The 22,274-nt window shown below is 39.7% G+C and overlaps 2 protein-coding genes across 2 annotated transcripts; one reads left to right on the top strand and one right to left on the bottom strand.

Moving 5' to 3' along the window:
• Positions 1-10,149: 10,149 nt before the first annotated feature.
• Positions 10,150-10,792, top strand: LOC138932784 (uncharacterized). Its single transcript, XM_070294946.1, has 2 exons — positions 10,150-10,463; positions 10,588-10,792. The coding sequence occupies exons 1-2, from the start codon at positions 10,150-10,152 to the stop codon at positions 10,790-10,792; spliced, it is 519 nt and encodes a 172-aa protein (XP_070151047.1).
• Positions 10,793-11,305: 513 nt separating this feature from the next.
• LOC138932809 (uncharacterized) lies at positions 11,306-11,881 on the bottom strand. Its single transcript, XM_070294993.1, has one exon. The coding sequence runs from the start codon at positions 11,879-11,881 to the stop codon at positions 11,306-11,308; it is 576 nt and encodes a 191-aa protein (XP_070151094.1).
• Between the last annotated feature and the right edge of the window lie 10,393 nt (positions 11,882-22,274).

Consider the following 22,274-nt stretch of genomic DNA (forward strand, 5'->3'; position numbering starts at 1 on the left):
AATCACGGTTCTATCGGATGATGTCGTTACATAGTTCTTGAGTGTGCTGGTTATTCCCACATTTCAGCTACGATCAATCTCCACACCGTCGAGTTCGTATCAAATCTCATCAAACATGAACGCGACGCAATTATTCCCCAGTACAACATCAAACCCTTCAGCTGGTTTGTTTATCACTAGTTTTCCCTCGATGTACAGAAATCTCTCATACGGCAAAGTATACAGATCCTGTTGTTGTATGGGTATTCGTATCTCATCGCTGTGCTCAAACGTCGTATTGGCATACGGGTTGTACGTGTGAGTCTCGATCTTGACGATACGATCGTTAAAGACCGGCTCACCTCCGATATTAAGGATATCGGTCATGTTTTCTCAGATATTTCGCACCGCGAATCCCAAAGATTGTAAAAATTTAACGTTCGATGCGTTGAGCTTCTTTCTGATCTTTTTAGCGCAACCTAATGATGATGATGATGATGATGATGATGATCGGATGATATCATCAATCGGTACCGTAAAGATATTATTATCTTTCGCGTGTTTCGAGTCGTTCAACACGAGCATCTCATGTATCGCACGCTAATTTTGTCGCCGTCGTACGTGCAATCTGATGGTAATCTCTTCTCCTCGAAACTCGAGCAATCGTCCGTCTTGATCCGCGACGCGTATCGTTAGATTCGTAATGCTCCGCGCGATGATCTGCGCCGGCGTTTCCGATATCTTATATCCTGGCGGAACGCTCGGTGAAAATTCATCGTATGAACGCGTTTGCCGTTGCTGAATGCACCCGCAGTCACGTTACACTCTACGCGGATAATGTTTACGTTGATGATATTAATCGGTATGTCCGATTAGGGGAGTGGTGTACTTGGACACGGTATAATTGGACACGGTATAATTGGACACGGTGCAAATGGACACGTTACAAATGGACACGAGATTTTGCACACGGTTCAATTGGACACAGTGCATTTGGACACAGTAATTTTGGATACAGTAGCTTTTGGACACATAAGAAAATACGCATCGTTTACTTGGACACCGCTCAATTGGACACTGTTCATTTGGACACCGTTCGTTTGGACACAGAAAGATGCGCACCGTTCATTTGGACACCGTTTGTTTGGACACCGTTATTTGCCCACCGTTCGTTTGGACACCGTTCATTTGCCCACCGTTTGTTTGGACACCGTTCATTTGCCCACTGTTCGTTTGGACACCGTTCATTTGCCCACCGTTCGTTTGGACACCGTTCATTTGCCCACCGTTCGTTTGGACACCGTTCGTTTGGACACCAAAATTTGATTTAAATTATACGACGTAATCCACACCAAATTTTTGTTTTAAATAAGAAATAGGTTTGGGTTAGGTTATATCTTCCGGAAGTGGAGCCCCCCCGCAGGGGGGGCGGAACCCACTGTATCCATGCATGACATCCAAATATGCGAAAGGCTAAACAAAGTGCTAAAAGCAATGTAAAATTAATGACATCAGTATCAGAGATATATAAGTATGAATATATTTTATTTTGACAGATATTATAACCTTCAAATGTATCTCCTTTTCACGATTTCATATTTTACATAGATTTACCAGTATAAAGTGTTATAAGAATACTGATTATATTTTCCCAAAATGATTTTTATTTCTCTCCATCTGTTACATATTCAAACAAACAGTGCGCATGTTTCTGTGTACAAATGAACGGTGTCCAAACGAACGGTGGGCAAATGAACGGTGTCCAAACGAACGGTGGGCAAATGAACGGTGTCCAAACGAACGCACAGTGGGGAATTTCGGCCAAAACGTGGCCATAAATCGAAGAATCATCAGAATTGCACAAAAATTGATAGATTAATGTTTTCGGGGTCGCTGATTACGAATCCGGTGTTTAATTTCTCAAAAACAAAATGGCGGCCTCAATATAACGGACCAAATCATTAAATATTCACCAGATATGCACAAAAATTGATAGATTAATGTTTTCGGGGTCGCTGATTACGAATACTCATCCGATCTTGGCTGAAAATCAATATCAATGAATTTTAGAGGTTGCCGATTACGAATCAAATTCGAGAATTTCTAGAAAAATAATGTTAGACTCAATATGGGTAGGTAAACTTTATTATTACAATTTTTTAAATTATGTATTATATATCCGAATCGGAATCATTAGCAGAAATAATATCCTCGATATTATCGTTCGACAGCAATTGAATAGCTTCAGGCAATAACTCTTTTAATTTTTTTTGAGGTAGTTTCCTTAAACTAGATATATAAGGATCTGACGACACCAACAGCCAATTCAAAACATCTTCCATTGTTTTTTCACGCGAACATTTTCGTGAGAATCCCTCTCTATATTTTTTAATATCTTTATTTCGGGCTTCCTGAGCTTCCTCAGATAATTGCCCAATTGGTAAAAGGGCGGAAGCTATTATCTGAGGACCGTGAATTAATAATTTATGAACTGTAGTTGGCATATTATATCATGGATATTCAGATACAAACATCCTCGCAGTTTCCAGGGCGTATTCTTTGTAATTATCCACATTAATATCGTACCCACTTGAAATAGTTTGCAGAATTATGTGGAATCTCTTAATAATCTGTTCGTTTAAACCAGTTATCAAGGCGCTTATTGCCGAATTTTCAAAAAAGCGTCGAGCAGTATTTCCGTCATTTGTGCTACCATACCCAGGCTTTGGGCGATCTACAATGAGCCCCAATTCTGATCTGAAGCCTTTTTGGATATCTGATTTACGTTGGCTAACTAGCTTCTTTTCGTCTTCCGTTCGTGCTTGCCACTTTTTGAGGCTGAGTTTATAAGAAAGATGCAATAAGCACTCAAATAAACGAATCCACGCGTGCAACGTGGACATCCCGAAACGTAAATTTGTTTCATTTATTTCTCTTTTCAGGATTTTATCAATATCATTAAAATCTTTTGAGGTAGCACCACATAAATAACACTTTAAAGTAGAAGTTGTAGATGTAATAGCATTACATACTTTTCCGTCAATCATAGTAAATAGCATTTCATAATTGATTGTTATTTCTGTGCCATCTACTACGATTTTAAACGGTACTAGCGATGTAATCTGCTGCTCGATAAACTCCATTTCATTAACAGTAGATTTCGTATTTTCGTGGAGGAACTGTAATCTGATAGGCCGACAGAAGCGAGGAGAGGAAGATCTCGGATTTTTCCAAATAATATTTTCAGTTTCTTTGTTACATTCACTTCCGGCAAATTTAAGTTGTAAAGGGACAAGCGATGTTAAAAATATATTTGCGTCCGAATTACTTTCGTCACTAAACTTTTGTTTATATTCGCTTTGACCGGAACTTCCGTCGCACCCCCACTTACAGATCAAGTCCGCTTTTATAACTGTTTCCATATTCAAGGATTTCATAATCTCTCTCTGAGTAAGAAGAAGACGTTCGCATGTGTGGTCTAATAAATCTTGCAACTTTATATCTGCACTACTTTCAGTAATAGTAATACTAGATCGAGATGGATAACATTTCTTGGCCGCTCGCACCGCTTCATAGTTCGGGTATAATCGATAGTTATTTTCCTTCATTGATGATCTAATGACGTTGTATTGCTTTCTGGTGAGTTTAGCTTCAACCATAATCGAGAGAGCTACGTCCGCAGATAACGTAGTCTCGACTGTCGCTTGAAATGCTGTTCTGTTTCGTAAAGCTCTTGTTGGTGAGGTTGTTGTAATGTCCTGTACAAGTTGTGCTGAATGTAAATTTCCGGAAGAACAAAGACTCATTTGCGTAGCGTATGACAATTCTTCAGTTGTAAAAGTTCGACGAAGCTCTTCAGTCTTTCGCCGTTTTGATCGTTCACTACATGAACTGAAATCCAGCGAGGGACGACCACGTATGCTTAATTTATCTGTATTTGAACGTGTAGGGAATGACATATTTACTTCTAGCCATGTCTCATTTTTCTGAAGAAAAAAATTCATGTTCCTTTTTGCCTCTTGCCATTTTGTGCGCAGTTTGAAGAAGAATTTTGACATGTGTGATCTGGCATCTGGATGGATTTGAATAGGACAGTTAATTCGTTCGGACAACTCCTGTTCCAAATGTTTAATTTGGTTATTAAATTCATTGCTTAAGTAATTCTGCATAATAAGGAATATCTCTTTCCTTTTATAGGTAATTAACTGATTGCCAGATCCTGTAAAAAATGCATGAAAAAAAGCGCATATTATTATATATTATATACGAAATTCATATATATATCATAATGTTATATTCAAAATAAACTCGCGCTCTGAATACCGGTTCTGAGAAATTTGTTTGTATTTGGTAAACACCCGATATAAGACACTTAAAACCTCAGGTATGATAATTTTTATAGACCGGATTTCAAACACTATTGTTATGAGCGAACCGGGCACAGCTGCAACTAAACGGGACTACCTACGATGACAGACGGGCGACAACCTAACCTTTTCGGGACGCGCATACTGTTACAAAAAAATATCGTACAACAAGGCTAGCAAATATTAGCAGCTAATTATTGCGAATTTTAATTGCTAATAGTATAGGCTAATAGAAAAAAAAAGAAAGAACATGGGATCTTGTGGGATCTGCAACTAAAAGTCTACACGAAGTAAAGATTTATTCAGGAAAGTAGGAACTTTATCGGATTAAGGTTATACGTCGTAAATTAACATGGTAAACGCTATTTCAAAAATGTAAACAATATAAAATATTCTACATACCTCCAGGAAGAGCATCCATTTTGCAGAACTTTATTCTCACTTTTATCTAAAAAGTTATTCCCACTCAAAGTATATTGAAAATATTAACGAAACGCGCGAGAAACGTCTGTCGCTGGCGAAGGTCTACTTTCAACTAACATACTTGCTCAACTTAAAATAGTGGGGGGCTAAGGACAACGGGATTCTATGCAGGGAATAGTCCTTTACTGATCTCCATAGAAAATTGATCCCAAATCTAAATTTCGTTTTTTGATTTTTGGCTAGCTTTTCGCCGAAATTCCCCACTGTGGAACGGTGGGCAAATGAACGGTGTCCAAACGAACGGTGTCCAAATGAACGGTGCGCATCTTTCTGTGTCCAAACGAACGGTGTCCAAATGAACAGTGTCCAATTGAGCGGTGTCCAAGTAAACGATGCGTATTTTCTTATGTGTCCAAAAGCTACTGTATCCAAAATTACTGTGTCCAAATGCACTGTGTCCAATTGAACCGTGTGCACAATCTCGTGTCCATTTGTAACGTATCCATTTGCACCGTGTCCAATTGTACTGTGTCCAAGTGAAGGCTACTCCCGATTAGTGCCATTGTCCCGGCTGCAATATACGCTTCGACGAGAATCCCAGCAGCGATCCAATGTTGTTGGGTTTGTTAAAGTTTACTCTGAATGCGCACTTGATCTCGCTATTCATCGTATTGTAATTAGCACGGAGCACTATCGGGTATTCTACAACCTCGTCTTCGTCACCGTTCGCTTGAATGGTCTCCTCTCGCGATATCAACGTGATATCACCGCGTTTGTCGACACGATTGCTGGAGCGAACTACGCGTCGCGGGCGTTTCCGTGAAATTGCACGTTTCAAAAACTCGTGTATTGCGTGTATCTCGTACGATCCCTCGGGAATCGTAATTTCCGTGTCATCCTCATCGAAATAAAATTTATTATTCGAGGAATTCACGTTCGATATCGTATGATAAGTTTCAAAATTAGTTAGACCGAGCTCGTAATCACCGTCGCTCAAATCAACAGCTGGATGGTAGTGTGCCGCGAGGACGCTACTCTTCCCGGTTAGCGTGAATGTCATAAACATGTCAGCAAAACTGTTTAACGAATACTGAGTCTTAACGGCGCATCGTCAGGCTTTAAATTCACAACGATTGTCGTCGACCATTCGGAGAAACCGCAGACACAATTGTCCGCAGATGCTTTGATCGTAAGTTTGAAAGGACGTGCGATTGAACTCGATCTTCATAACGTTCCGTCCGAAATATCGCACCAATTCATTCGGCGGTCAAAGATTACTAAAACCGTCGAAATATATAGCACGATTTCCCCTCTTTGCGTACGCTACCCAATGAGTACCCGGTCCTTTGGTGATATCCAAATTCACGATGCCGCTCTCGTTTCGATATATACCACCGATCGGTAACGAATCACGCATGAAAACCCCTCTAAAGTACGGTATACGCATACGTTTCGCCAATTGTTCTAATTGTATGTTTGTTGTCACACCCGTGGGCATTTTTAGCGTCTTTTCGACGTTTTTTTTTCTTCGTTGCCACTCCTTGTCCACGTTTGTACGGATCGAGATACAGTCCCTGTCCGTATTTATACGGAGCGAGATAAAGTCCGCTACCTTCCATCGCGCGATCGTGACGTTGCAGCTCCTCCAGCTGACGGCGCGCGGCTTTGCTGTCGTTCACCGCCTTGGCCACACCGGCCGCTCCACCGATCAAGGATCCGAGCGCGCCCAACATTGGTAGAATCGGCAATACACCGCCTCGTTTCGCTGTCGGAAGTATCCGTTTTTTCGTCGGCCTTTTCCGCGTAGTCCTCATCTTTGTCTTCGTCTTCGTCTTCATACCCATACCAATTTTTGTCTTGGTTTTCATCGCTGCCCAAACAGCTGTGGCTGCGGCTCTCTCACCAAGAGTCGAATCTTTCGCAACGATGCGTTTTCGCGCTCTCTCGGCGAGTATCTTGTCAGCCGCGTGTCTCTCGGTGAGATCGTTGCTCCGGGAGTACGCTATATCGTGCTCGCAGCACGCCGCGTCCAATGGATTTATACCCCAATTACCTCTCGCCAATCGTTTTTCCAAATGAGTGCCTGGACCGCAAAACTGATAGCCGGGAATATGTAACTCGAAAGGAATGTGTTTATCGCACGATTTAAGAAACCACAACCTCTTATAATTTTTGCTGGCATTTGTCACAATTTTTTATTAACGGTGCTGGACCGTCGATGTGCGATCGCTGCCACGGTTGATTGTAATGTTCGTAACAGCGCCGATATTGTTGAACCTCTGAGTCAGTTTTTATATGTTCGGGAAGCTTGTCCCACATGTAGTGGACGTGATCGCCGCACATTCGCAGCAGAACGACTTTCGGCACAAATTGTAACTGTTCGGCGCTCAAATTGCAAATATCGGAAGGTCTCAACAGCAGCACGAACATTTTTGTTACTGAGCGATTTGCGGTTCCGCGCATCTATAAATAGGCGTTTGATCCAGCATTCCTCAGTCGACAGTATGAAAATGAGATTCGTGCGACAACCTTTGGCGATACGCGTGACGAATTGCGACGACAGATTACGATCGATGGGGGACAACGCGAAGATGCGCAAGCATGGTACGATGCTACCGACTACTATACGCGCGATCGTTTGTGGCCCCTCGAATTGCGGTAAAACCAACGTTCTAATAAGCTTGCTGGAAAGTCCGCACGGTGTACGTTTCGAAAACGTGTACGTGTACTCGAAGTCGTTGCAACAACCGAAATATCGATATCTGGAAAATTTGTTGACATCGATCGACGAAATCGGCTACTTCACATTCTCCAACAACAGTGACGTCATTCCACCGAGCGAGGCGCGTCCAAACTCGATCTTCGTGTTCGATGACGTGGCATGCGATAAGCAAAATGCGGTGAGAAAGTACTTTTCAATGGGTCGACACTCGAGCGTCGACTGCTTTTATCTCTGCCAGACGTACGCGAGAATACCTAAACATCTGATACGCGACAACGCGAATCTGCTGATCCTGTTCAAACAGGATGGTACCAACCTGAAACACGTGTACAACGATCATGTGAATACCGACATGCCGTACGATGAATTTTGCGCGTTGTGTCGCGATTGTTGGCAGCGCAAGTACGGATTCGTAGTAATAGACAAGGACAGTTCGCTCAACGATGGTCGATACAGAAAAGGATTTAACGTGTTCGCGATACCGCAAAACGATTAGTTGTTGCCGATACTTCGTCGGGGTGAAACGTGAAAGAGAGATTGACATTTTTGTTTTTCCGCGATGGCTGCGATCGATAAGAACGAGAATATTCGCGAGCGCGAGAAGATTGCGAGGGCAATTGTGAAAACCAGCGAATCGATTCGCAAGAAACATCGCGCTTTGAAGACCGGTAAGATCGAGGAGGATATCGTGTTGGATAGGCGCTTTAGACCTCTCATCGAGCCGTTACAAAAGATCGTCGACAACTCTAGCTCGATCGCGGTGAAGAACGAGCCTGCGAGTAACACCGACGCGGGGATCGAAGCGTTGTCCATCCCGAAGCGCGAGAAGGATGATGATGATGTGACACCGCAAAAGAGAAAACGATCAAATGTCAGGTCGGATCGCTCACCGACACCGCATAAATCGAAACGATCGGACGCTCCACTGGATGTACCGCTGATAACCTCTACATCGTCCGCGTCAATGAGAACTATACAACCTACGATGCCCGAATTATTCACGAGCCAGGATGTTTTTGAAACCACGAACGACTCGCTCATAACATCCGTTCGAAATCAGTTGCAAACGCCGGAAGGTCAAGAAACGTTGCGAGATCAATTAGGTCCATTGGGTCAAAGGTACATCTGGCCTATCTTGAGCGGCGATCAAGAGAGCGGTATAGACAACGTGTACGGTGTTTATCTCGACAAGAATGGAATGATGTTCGGTAATAAACGTTTTGACGTGGACAACGCGGATAGCATAATTATCGATGGCATACGATACGTCGGCACACCTGGTCTTTACGAGTTGATCCTTAAGAAATTTTCCGATGATGTCATCTATACAGAGGATGATAAGCAAACGTACAAGAGCATGCTGTTGACGACGAGCGCGCATAAACGCAATCACGATGCACACGGTCGATTACTGAGTAACAGGGGATACAAGTACAAAGAAATAATCGCAATGTTGATACCGATCGAACCCAAAAGAACAAAATCTGGAAAGGGATTATTCGCGCCTCGCGAAATGACGCTAACCGACAACAAGATTGACTACGTGCACTGGGACGATCCCAACGAGCTGGTGGATCGTCTACGATTGCTCGATGCTTCGCACCAAGCGGGTCACAACGGTCACGACAACGAGATCTTGTCGATCATCGAGGAACTTCGCGAAGCGCATTATTATAAATTAAACGGTGTCTCGACAAAACTAATCAATCGATCGACCGACATCGCTCGCATCGATGATGCATATCAACAAATTTGGGATATCCGAGCAGAATAGAGACGTGACGAACGTCATTTCGTACCGTCGATGGAGTGGATTAATGAGAAGTTTCGTGCGCGATAACGCTCTGTGTCGCACCGTTACGGACTTTGACGCGAGGTCGCGCAAGATTCGTCGTGTAGCGCAACCTGTGGCTGATACCGACGTCGTACAAACTGTACGTGGATCAGTGCATTAAAACGTTGAGAAATCAACTGAAAGAGTCAGACGAGAAGCTTGCTTCGTTCGAGAAAGACGTGCGTGCGTTACAGACTCTGATAAACGAGCTTCGGCATGCGAATATCGCTAGATTAGAAACGCCAACGAACGACGACGAAACGTCAACAAACGCTAACGAAACGTCAACGAAACGACGACGAAACGTCAACGAAACGCCAACGAACGACGACGAAACGTCAAAAACACCAACGAAACGTCAACGAAACGTCAACGAACGCTAACGAAACGCCAACAAAACGCCAACGAACGACAACGAAACGACGACGAAACGCCAACGAAACGCTAACAAACGACAACGAAACGTCAACGAACAACAATGGACAGCAACAAACGGATCAAGAACGGCTACGAACGGCTAACGAATGACAGCGGACGACAACGAACGGTTCAAGAACGGTTATTGGACGGTTATCTAACAGCTCAGGAACGGGTCAGGAACGGCTACGAACGAATTAGGAACGACTACCAGACGGGTCAGGAACGGCTATGAACGGCTATCGAACGGCAACGAATGGTAGTGGATGATAAAGAACGACTATTGAATGACAATAAACGGAAATAAACGACTATTAAATGATTAAAAAAAAAGGTTAGAGATATAAATCATAATGTAATTTCTTTGCACATATTATTACGCGCCGACTAGCCATACCGCTAAAAACATGACATCGTTAAAATCCAACGGACGTAAAAATATCGAGAAGTTACGACTCGTCGAGGAACTGCATGCTTCGGCGAAAAGAAATTTTTCCCGAAGACGCGTCATAGTGCGGGGTTACGATGACCTGTGGCAAGCTGACATCGTCGAGATGCGTCCGTACTCTCGTTTCAACAAAGGTTACTACTACATACTCACCGTCATCGATGTGCTGAGCAAGTACGCGTGGGCCGTACCGCTCAAGAGTAAAGGCGGAAGTGAGACGGCTGATGCTATCGCTGAGATAATTCGAGCTAGTAAGAGATGCCCGAAAAACATGCAAACCGATGGGAAAGAAATTTTACAACATCGACGTACAACGTCTCATAAGAAAACACGACATCAATCATTATTCCACGTATTCGGTGTTGAAGGCATCGGTTGTCGAACGATTTAATCGCAGGTTAAAGAATGACATGTGGAAAATGTTTACGCTGAACGGAACTTACAAGTGGGTTGACGCGTTGCCGCGACTCGTGTCGGATTACAACGCGCGCAAGCATCGCACTATCGGTATGAGACCTATCGATGTTACCCCCGCGATAGCCGATAAACTTTTAAATACAGTATACAGCAACGTAAAGATTGCGGCACCAGCAAGATTTTAAGTAGGTAACCCGGTACGCGTTAGCAAGTATAAAACGATCTTCGAGAAGGGTTACACACCAAATTGGACCACCGAGGTGTTTAAGATTATTAAAGTGCAGCGTACTAATCCCGTAACCTATCTACTCGAGGACTATCGCGGAAAATCTATTGCTGGAGCATTCTACGAATACGAGTTGCATCGCGCGACTTATCCGGACGTGTATCTCGTGGAGAAAGTACTGCACAGGAGAGGTGACGAGGTTTACGTGAAATGGCTGGGATTCGATGGATCGCACAACTCTTGGATACACAAGGACAATGTGATTTTATTTTTAACATATAAAAAATATGAAATACATATAAAGTATCTGAAATATGTAAATTATATACAGCATATAAAATATATGTAAGATATATTCAGCATGTGAAATATAAAATATAAAAGAAAGATAGAATTATATTTATTTTGTTTTCCCGATACACACACACACATACATACATACATACATACACACATACATATATACATTATATTATAAGGGTATTCGGAAATGTCCCCACGGTAGCGTGTCGGTCGAATCAGGTACGATATATCGCTTGTCGTCGTACGGACTCAGAGCAATTTTTGTCTCGCTGATTGTATACACTTCGTACAATTTGGATCTTATGCAAGACTGTCGTCGAGTCATCTCAATTTCATCGCGCAGACACCGCGTGTAATCGTCGAACGTTATCGTTCTCGCTACGACGTTACTCTTGACGCCTTTAACCTTTTTAGTATCTTTTTTATTATCTACTCGCAACGCGTACATTTTTGCTCTAAGCCCGACAAATTCAGTCATGATCGCACCATTATTCTCGTCCTTCATCAAACCCGGCACTTTCTTGTTCTCGAGCGGTATACCGTACGCATTGTTAACCGGATAATCGCTCGTGTCGAATTTAGCAATATCGTGTTTCATGTTCTTGTACACATCCTCGCACTCGATGTGATAAATTAAACTATCTGTATCGGTGTACATTATTTTACATTTCTCTCGATATAACGGTACCATGTATTCGTGATGAAATTCATACAAACACGTTTTAGAAATGTCGAGGATGCACATGACGACGTAGATCGGTTTATTGAATTTTACCTCGAATTTGCGCAATTCGACAGCGATCAAATTTTCCGAAAAGACGCTCCTGCTGTGAAAATTTGGTTTCGCGATCATCGCCTCCGCGCCATATCGTCCGTCCCACTTTGTTAATAATTTTACATCGACGTGATTGCGCACGTTTTCCATAGTTTTACCAAATACCGCGTTGTTCATTAACTTGTACAGATTTTTCTCGAAATCGTTTGTCGCGCGCTTTCTAAACCGGGTGTTGAGTTCGATATAATCGCGGAGCCATGCGGATTGAACGAATTGCAATACGCGATGTATCTTTGCGACGCGAAGGCCGTGACGCGTGCATTGTTGTAGGTTGCGATAGTGTATGACATAACGCTTCTTATCGTATAAGGTTGCGAGGAGTTTGTCTTGCCGCTTGTCGGGCGGCTTATCGCGCGTCGGACAAAACGGTAGGTCAGCGTGCGCATCGTGAAGATGTTGCGGATACTCTGGATCAACCTCGAGAATATAACCTGTGGGCGAATCCGAAGCGATTGCGCTAACGTCAAAGTCAGAGATATCGTCGACTCATCGAAATTCGGCATAGGGCAGCGGTTGACACATCGCCCAACCGTACAAGTTGTTTACATCGAAATACATCATGTACGATGACGGTTTCGATGGATCGTAAGACGGCGTGTACTTGTTATTGGCTCGCGCGTATCTGCCGGAACATTGACTCAGGCCACCGCGTATTCCCCGTTCGATAAACATAACCATATCGATATCAGTAAGTAATTCGAACGTAATATTCGTATGTTTTTTAACATGGCGTCCCACGTGTATCCGAGAAGAGTATAATAATACGCGGGGTCGAGCCCATAACTCTCGATACATTTGTCGCGGAAATTTTCAAAAATATCTGCCAATAACAAGACATCCGTTTTTAAATACAGATCGTTGTATTCGCCCAAGGTTCGTAGGGAGAACCGCCTCCAGACGTTTTCAGCGTGCGCGTAATCGCTCTCGGATACGGTTTCACCGGTCAAAGAACTGTAAAATGATTCGCGCGGTGGTAAACATGTATCGTGCAACCTATCGACACAGTCAATGTATTCGTATGGCAAAATACCTTTTCGCGTCAATAAATTGAACTCTTCAATTGATAAATTTTGAAATTCCGATTTTAAAATTTGAAGTTTATCATTATTTAAAAACGATGCCAATTTCGAGACTAGTACTGAGAAATTTGTATGAATCGATGAATCGTAACTTTATATCGCTTCGCCAATCTGATTTTTCAACGGTATCTTTAACTTTAACATATTTCGTGAATGAAATATACTTTTCTTTTGTTATCGGTAGTACGTCGATCGAGCCTTCAAACGCGATAGCTATTTCTTTGATGATAAAATGTGAATCGTAACCGGATAAATTGTGAAATACTATGGGAATGCAAAAAGAGTCTTTATAATTTAAATTGCAGTTTGAATGCGCGGGACCTCGATACCGCCCGGTAAGATGGCAATGATCGCGTACGCGTGTATCGTCTTGCGCGAACGGTTTTTCGCAAATGTGACAGTGTGTCGCGCTGTGAAATTTTTCCCGCTCATCTCGCGTTAAATTTACCATGGGGACATTCATAGTTAAAATAGTTTTTACGCGTTGCGCTAAATTTTTTAATTTTTCTACGAACCACGAAACGCAATCGGTACTACGGCGAGAATGATACGCGGATAATGATTCGTCGTACGAACAATAAACACATAATAACCTATGCTAAATACTTGGTGATGTTGAAACGTGTACGTAGACGTCCTCGGATCACCGTCGGTCTTCTTCAGCACGCACTCCAAGTCGGCGTATACGACGAATGGAAGCCGCTCCTTTCTGTTGAAATTGTTGAACGCGAGCCACTTGTCTTTATCGCCCGGTAGTCGAATGGCGCACTCGTTCATCTCTCGGCAGTCTACAGTGTGCGACTGCAATTTGTCGTCTGATTTAAAATAGTGTAAACATCTGTAAAAAAAAAATAGAAATAATTAATTTTTCTATCGTATATATTATATATATATATATTGCATTTTTATTAAATATACGTACCGATCGCAGATATATTTTTAGCCATTACGTTTGCTCAGTTGCGAGCTCACGAGGCGGGATAAATTCTTGATCCATGTAAAATGTCCGAGGTCTTGCGAATCTTGTATATACAACAAGTTGACGTGTCTATCCTTCTTTTGCTCGCTCAGACGTATCGGGATAATGTTATTCTCTTTCTCTTTCTCGATGCAGTATACATTTATTGAAATGTCGTTATAAAGTTCAAATTTTTTAATTTGACTCAATGTCATCGGAAATTCAATGTTCTGGAGATTTAACACTGTCGTGTAATGAGGATACGACGACTCCCGACCTACGTCTCGTGCAGCTGGATACAAAGCAGCGACCACCGCCCACGCAAAACACGCATTGTCTTTGGATTGTACGTTTATTACCGCTCTCTTCATTATTATTTCTCGCGATAATTTAATATGGCATCCCCCGCGCATTGGATTATATTTATTTACATTTATAATTAAATCAAGAATTCGCGACAATGCCCACCCGCTATCGCGTTCTTGAAATTCTTCGAGCGAGGCAAGGGTGGGCTCGACGATGCGTCGCTCGTACCACTCGTATAGATCGGACGTGCTAAAGAGTTCACAGTTTCTCGTATTTACACTTTTATTTGCCCGTTTATCACCCGACACGAATTCACCATTGAACACAGTGTTCACTTTCACATTAAAGTGTTTTTTCAGCACATTTTTTACGTGTTCGAGCACAATGTCTTTGGCGTCCTCGAGAAATTGACGAGGCTCGATGTGATTATAATTTATAACCGCACCAGTCAATATACGGCTCTCAAACGCCGTATCAATCTCCCGCCAAATGAGTCTTTCCGCGGTATTGTAATCACCACTGTAATTACCACCACTATATATAAATTGTCTCTCTAATCGAGTCCTCGCACCCTCGAGTCGTGCGATTCTGACCACCAAAGATTGCCGAACTCCGATCGAGAGCCGCGGACGCTTGATACGACTGCATTCCTCGAGCTGTTTGATAAATTCTTCGCATCGCTGCGCCCATGCAAAATACTCGCCCAAAGTGGCGATTTGATGCGACAGCTCCAACAAGTCACGTTCAGTCTGCTCGGCGTTTTCCATGTTTTTTTTTTGTTTTACTGTGTACAAATCGGACATATGTTGCACGGCATTACCTGATATAATGCTTGTCTGCAATTGGAGCAGGATCAACCACTTATTACGTCGTACAGTTCAGTTACATGCTTCCGAACAACATACATGTATCCATAGTCAGTGTCTGCTATAGCTATCATACACGAAGCACATACAGCATAATCACCACCCGTAGAATAATAAAAGTATATAGCACAAAATTTTGTACGTCCGTTCAATGCAATAATTTCTGAATGAAACACTGTCTTCTCAACAATTTCCGTGAGGTCCTCGCTTTGATCGCTGTTGTAATCACTGTCGTCTGATAATGCGTGATCTTCATCAGACGACTCGTCTAGTATTGCCTCGAAATTATTTATTTCCATCTTCGCAGATTGGCAGAGTGACAAAATCTGGTCGCCGTTGAACACTTGATACACACAAAAATTATAAAGAATCCACCATATGTTTTAAACGTAAAATCTGATCGCCGTCGAACACTTGGCACACAAAACTTTTTTAACCGATGTATACACTTTCAAATCGTGTACTACTATAATTTTGACACCCTTCGTTCTTCATTTATATATATTTCATCTATCACCTTTAAACGGCTCTTCTTAGAAAAATTGCGTGGGAGTCAGGTCTCTCTAAGATTTAACGAATTGGACTTGTGCATAAGTGGGGATCTTCCAATTTTAATAAGTTAAAAATCATGCCAGTGTTCTCATTAGACGGAATGTTTCTCCTACTTTTCGTATTTTACTCGTAGTAATCGTCGATTGGTGAGTTTGGATATCGGTTCGAGGGTTCCTTCGCACGTGATCATGTTAGAGAAAATTCTATTTTCTTATGAGTATTTTTATTGATGCGGATCCAGCCGTGTTTATTGAATATTTCGTTAGAAAAATTATTGTCATTATGTGCAGCTGTGCTTGTTGGGTATTTTGTTAGAAAAACTTTATTATCTAGTCGGTATCTTTTAGTTTTCCACCAAAAAAATCCGCTAATCTTTTATCTTTTATTATATCTTTTTTTTTGTTTGTTTTTTTTTCTTTTTTGTCATCTCGAGGAGACCGGTGTCGTTTCATCACGGATATTCCTGTATCTTTCTCACGGTTACCGATAAATATAATTACGATCTGTTTATTGCACGATTTGTTTTTATCATCCATCGGCAGAACGTAACAATATTATTTATAAATATTGTGACCCCCGGATAAACGGCTCTTCCTAGAAAAGAAATGAAGAGGACACGGCGCTGATTCGGTCGCACGTGCAATCTTGCGAGACGCTATTTGTTCATAATATAATATAAATATAATAACCAGTCTTTGTAATACACCGCGCCGATTCAGCCGCAATCTTGCGAGACGCTATTTGTTTGTAATATAATATAAATATAATATTGTATAATATAAATTCGAGGATCCGGACATCGGCACCCATCTTTGTAATACATACGCGCCGATTCGGCTGCATGTGTAATCTTGCGAGACGCTATTTGTTTATAATATAATATAATATAAATATAATATAATATAATGTAAATTCGAGGATCCGGACATCGGCACCCACCTTTGTAATACATAAGCCGATTATAAACATATCCCGACCCCCAATAAACCCATCTTCCTAGAAAAAATGAAAAGGATAATGGTTTTTTTTTGTTTCTGTTTGAAAAATTACCTTGAAATATTACCTTATCAGCATTCCCCCGCGTGACATCATTCCCCCGCGCCACCAAAATCCCCCTCCGTCCGTGTGACGTCATGCCCCCTCGCCCGCACGGTTTCCCCTCGCCCCGCATACCCCTCGGAGGACCATCGTTAGAACTCTCCTAGTAATACTACTGTCCTTTTAAACGAAACTCGGATAAAAAGATTAAGAATTAAAAAGATGCAAGCGGTAAATCTATTTAAAGCATAGCGACGTAATGATAAATTTAAATGGATAATACGACACAATAAAATTATACATTATAGCTTAACGCGTTTACAATATGTGTATACATCATTCGATGGAACAAAAAGAAATAATATCGATCCTATTAATAATTAGACTTATCACGCGAATAATAAGTTTTCGTTATGAATAATATGATGGTCCTTTGTCGAATAGGAGAAGACGCCAAATTATTCATAACGAAAACCTATTATTCGCGTGATAAGTCTAATTATTAATAGGATCGATATTATTTCTTTTTGTTCCATCGAATGATGTGTACACATATTGTAAACGCGTTAAGCTATAATGTATAATTTTATTGTGTCGTATTATCCATTTAAATTTATCATTACGTCGCTATGCTTTAAATAGATTTACCGCTTGCATCTTTTTAATTCTTAATCTTTTTATCCGAGTTTCGTTTAAAAGGACTCGAAGTGGGTCAAAATGTTTGAACTATTTGTAACACATAGTTAATGTATTCCTAAAGAAAGATAGATAATAATTATTGTTCATGCTCTAAGTACAGCGTCCGGGCTTCAATTGATCTAGATTTTTATTTATTATTGATTCTCATCCATTATTTGAGCTTTTTTAACTACTTAATTTTTTAATTCTATTGACTTATTCAAACACTTATATTCTCTTATCGTAATACGTGCGCGATTTTTATTGTAATATACGATCTTTTTTCTAGTTCAAATATTTAAGTATTTAAATTAAATACGTAAATATATTTTAATTAAAAGAATAATAAACTATTAAACGCATTTAGACAACAAAATGCGCTTAATAAATGTAAAATTGCAATAAATGTATTGTATATTATCTAATACGTGTGCACACATCACTAATGGAACAATAATTTAACAGTAATTACCGATTGTAAAAAATTTTCTGTCAAGAATAAAGCAAGAATCAAATATTTATAAAATATTATCGTAACCGATTTGGCAAGTAACAATCATGATCAGCTGAATACGCAAGAAGATTGCAAATTATAAACATAATGTCATTATGTGACGGTGTTATTCAAGGTCATACTAATATGGGGATAGTAGAGACGTGTTCGCCTTCAGAAGATGGCGCGAGGGATAGGTCGAGCGTACAGAGATGAAGTCAATCACGAGACTTCTTTTCTAATTGTCAATGATAAAATGTATTTATAGTATATTTACAGTTATTTGGTTTGTGGTGGCCCTGAAAAGGGCCGTTTACGGGTTAACGCGGTGTGCGTTCCCGCCAAGTGATACGCGGCTCGGCTTTGGTTACGTGGAGGGAACCGATGCGCGGTAGCTTGGGCGAGGATGGAAGAGTTGGTGTAGTCCTGGGGTGCGTATAGCCAGGCTCTTCCCGGTCCGTCCCTGTCTGCGTAGCCGCTTCCTGGGTGTTGGTCTCCCAGTCACTGTCAGATTGAGTACCGCTGTCCGCTACTTCCCGTGAGGGGTACTGAGTACCGCGATGGATTCGTATTGCCGGTTGTGACTGTGTCCAACTGTCTCGATGGTGAAGTGGAGAGGCCGCTAGCGGTGATAATAGCGGTGGCGGCAGGTTCCACGGCGTCGATGGTGATGTGTATCGCCATACCCTGATGTCCCACTGACTCAGGAAAAAGCGTGGTGGTCGGGTGAATTCCACAGGCGCCAGCTCTATCGGGTGTAGCGTCCACTCCCTGAAGCTCGTACACGTATGGTTGCCTGTAAGTCCTGGTGTCTTTTCTCCCTCACTGATGGGCTGCCGACTAGTCCCGGGTGAAGTGGGAGGCAGCTGTGGTCGAGGAAGACTCAGGTCCTGTGGTACTACAGGAGGCAGCGTAGGCTGTCGCTAATTCAAAAGAATTCGTGAGCTCGAACTGACTGACGGGCAGGAGGTCCTCTCCGCAGTCAGAGCGGGCTGCGAATTGAAGGCTTCTCGCCGTGCGCCGTCTTATAAGCCCCACTCACTGGATTTCACTTGCTGGCGCCCACTCCCGCTCGTGGCCGCCTCACGGTAAGCCTTCGTGGCTCGCGCGGTGCTCGCGCGCGGGTTTCACGTGCTCCGCGCGTGAGAATTCGTTCGCGCGTCTACCGGGTCGTTCGTGCGTAATTGTGGTGGTTTCTCGAGCCGCCACACTAATATTATTATATAATGCGCCACTTAGAGCTCTACAACTTTTGTATGAAACATTTTTCACAAAAATGCGTTGTTTCCTCAAAAAACGGCTGATACGGCGCTCTGTTACACCCTGTATATTATTACTTATTGTTAGATATACTATGTATATGCAAACAATTATTGTTTTTATCTCATTTACATCTCGTACCTCATTGTTATCAAAGGGTAGTTCACACAATCGTATAGAAATATTTCAAATGTTTGCGAGGAGAAATCATATAAGATAAGTGATACGGTTCCGTTGTGTGTGTATTGCATTGCATATTATATATTGCTGGTTCGAGTCGCGCAAAATGAGAATTAAAAATAAAAATAAGATAGGATAAAATAATAAAAGATTAAGACTTGAATAATAAAGATTAAGATGCATCATTTCGTGATCGAATCTTATGTCGAGAAGAAGTAAAAAGAATTATATAATATTCTGCTTTAAAAAAAAAGTTATTCTAAAACATCTTTTTTAAAGCATCTATTCTTCTCCTCTCTCTTTTTCTCGGTTATTTTATATTATATTTAGTTATACTATATTTATATATAAAGCACGATAAATTATGATTTATAATTAGTAGTAAAGCGCAGCGATATTTGCTTAAAGTGACAAATATTTTGGCAAAGCATTATTGTTTGCTCCGACGTAACAAACAGTAAGTATCGAAATCTTGCATTTTTTTCAGTATCATTTAGATAAAATTCGTGGTTTTGCTTTTTATTTTTTTCAAGACACAAAGTAATTCGTGCAAAGTTAAAATGTAATAATTTAATAATAAAACTCATGAAACAAAATACGGGCGGATACTTAATTTTGCAAATTATAATTCTTTGAAACTCGGTTATATACTGTACATATATTTCAATTAAACAGTAATGATGGAGCGCTTATGCGCAAATGTACGTTTAATCAAAAATTTGAAATTCAATATTGCTTTAATATTTTGTGAACACGTATATATATCATATCTTTAAATTATTGTTAAACAAGCTGAAAATCATGCAAATTAGAAACTTGCGCATTACTTTCTCATTATTTTATTTTATCTCACAAAACTTAAGCTCCTTAAAGTAAGCGGGTTTTTCAATTTTTACTTCCCCATAGAGGAAACTTTGTGAGCGAAATAAAAAGATATAGAAGATAAAGAAGCAATATGCTATTTTCTAATTTACATACTTTTTTATTTTTATATAATTATAAATTATACATTTACATTGTAGATTATAGATTTTCAGAAATATAAAAACTCATTTAAGAAAAACTTAATTAATTTTATTATAAGAAAAGATAACACACAAGAAACATTGATAAACAGTTTAAAAGAACGGAGCTGTCAGTAATGCATTTTAATGACTTGATAGCTGTTTCAATACTAATATTCCGTTGTTGACCAAAACATTCTTGCACGTGCTGGAAATTATCTTCACTTTCAGCGTTTTTGATGATACTCTATTTATATAAAAAAATTTAACCCGATATCTCAGAATTTGCGAAAATTATTTCCGAGTATAATTACGTATACAAACATTTTTCAAAAAATTCAAAATTTTATAGGAAATGGACTCTTTCACTGATGCTGACTCTGTCACCAAATTCATAACCAACCATCCTTTTATAATAATCTATCCATATAAAAAAATTTGATCAGACATCTCAAAAATTGCGGAAGTTAGAGGTTATACAAACATTCCGTACATACATACATACACAGATGCATACATTTTTTAGGAATATAATTTTTTGACGTTTTGGAACATTTTGAACACATTGGCATAAAAAAATTCGAAAAAATATTTTGTCACAAAAACAAAGTTTCCTCTATGAGGAAGTAAAAAAGAATAATTATACGTTTTAAACCGCAAAACTTTTTCAAGATCTCAATGAAATACGGTAGAAAAATAAAATATAAATAATTTATTGCATGAATATAAATAATTTATTTCGTGAATCTTTCGATTAATGAACACAGATTCCAAATTTGGACGAGTTACATAGAAATAATCGAGAAATGTTTTGCCGACGAAATATTCTCAACCACATTAATTTTATACTCAATTTTCATCGATGATATATATTTATATACACATTATATTCAATCTTCTTTAATAAAGTATCTTTATATAATTTTCTGAATTAATAAAGATAATAATGATATAAACATCGTGTCAATAAAATATTTGTCAATGTGTGAGTGTAAAATTCAATCTTACAAAGTATTTATAATAATTTATGCATTACATATTTGATAACTTGGGCTGTTTAATATGTTTACAGGCTACAAAAATGGACTTAATCTTTTTGATATTGTGCGCCTTGTTCGTAGTTTCAAGAATTTCCGCAATTATATCGATAGTACATCATCAATACGTTCTTCGACAAAAGCTCAAGAATATTCCTCAGATTGATAGATTTCCTTTTGGCATGGCATTTAAATTAATGAAGCAAACGGACTATGGTGAAAAATCTTATACATAAGATATTGTTATTATATGCTTTTACAAATATTGTTTATATATTTTTAGTAAAAAGTTTAAAGGAATTAATAAATGAAAAAAAAAATTGTCATTTACTTTAAATCAGTATAATAATTAGTAAATTTTATCACAAAAACAAAGTAATACTAAATATCTAATTATGTGCTTATCGTAGAACGCAAACAATGGCTTGAGCAATATATGTTTCATTCTAAAGAAGGTATTTTTATAATTAGGGTTGCCATGAAACCGTTCATTAATATCTATAAACCCGAATTTTTAGAGGTAAGAATGAAAAGAATCTTACTAATAGTATAACAAAATCTTATATTAAAGTATCGGTTATATTTTTTGCGATGTAAATGTATGTGTATAAATAGTAATTTAATATCGTAAGAAAACAAAACTTTTTTTCAATAGTTAAATAGAGTAAACTTTCATAAACATATCATTATAAATTATTAAAATGTTTTTTGATCTAATAGAGAAAAAGAATTTTAATCAGTAATACAATTGTTGATATTGCATATATGAAAAATATGTCCATATTTTGCTATTATAATGAATTATTTAATATTATAACAAAATAAAGAAACAAATTTAATATTAAAAATTAA

Source organism: Polyergus mexicanus, unplaced genomic scaffold, assembly GCF_030449975.1.
Source record: "Polyergus mexicanus isolate NDT 795.1 unplaced genomic scaffold, iyPolMexi1.0 SCAF_4, whole genome shotgun sequence".
In the NCBI taxonomy this organism is placed as follows: Eukaryota; Metazoa; Arthropoda; class Insecta; order Hymenoptera; family Formicidae; genus Polyergus; species Polyergus mexicanus.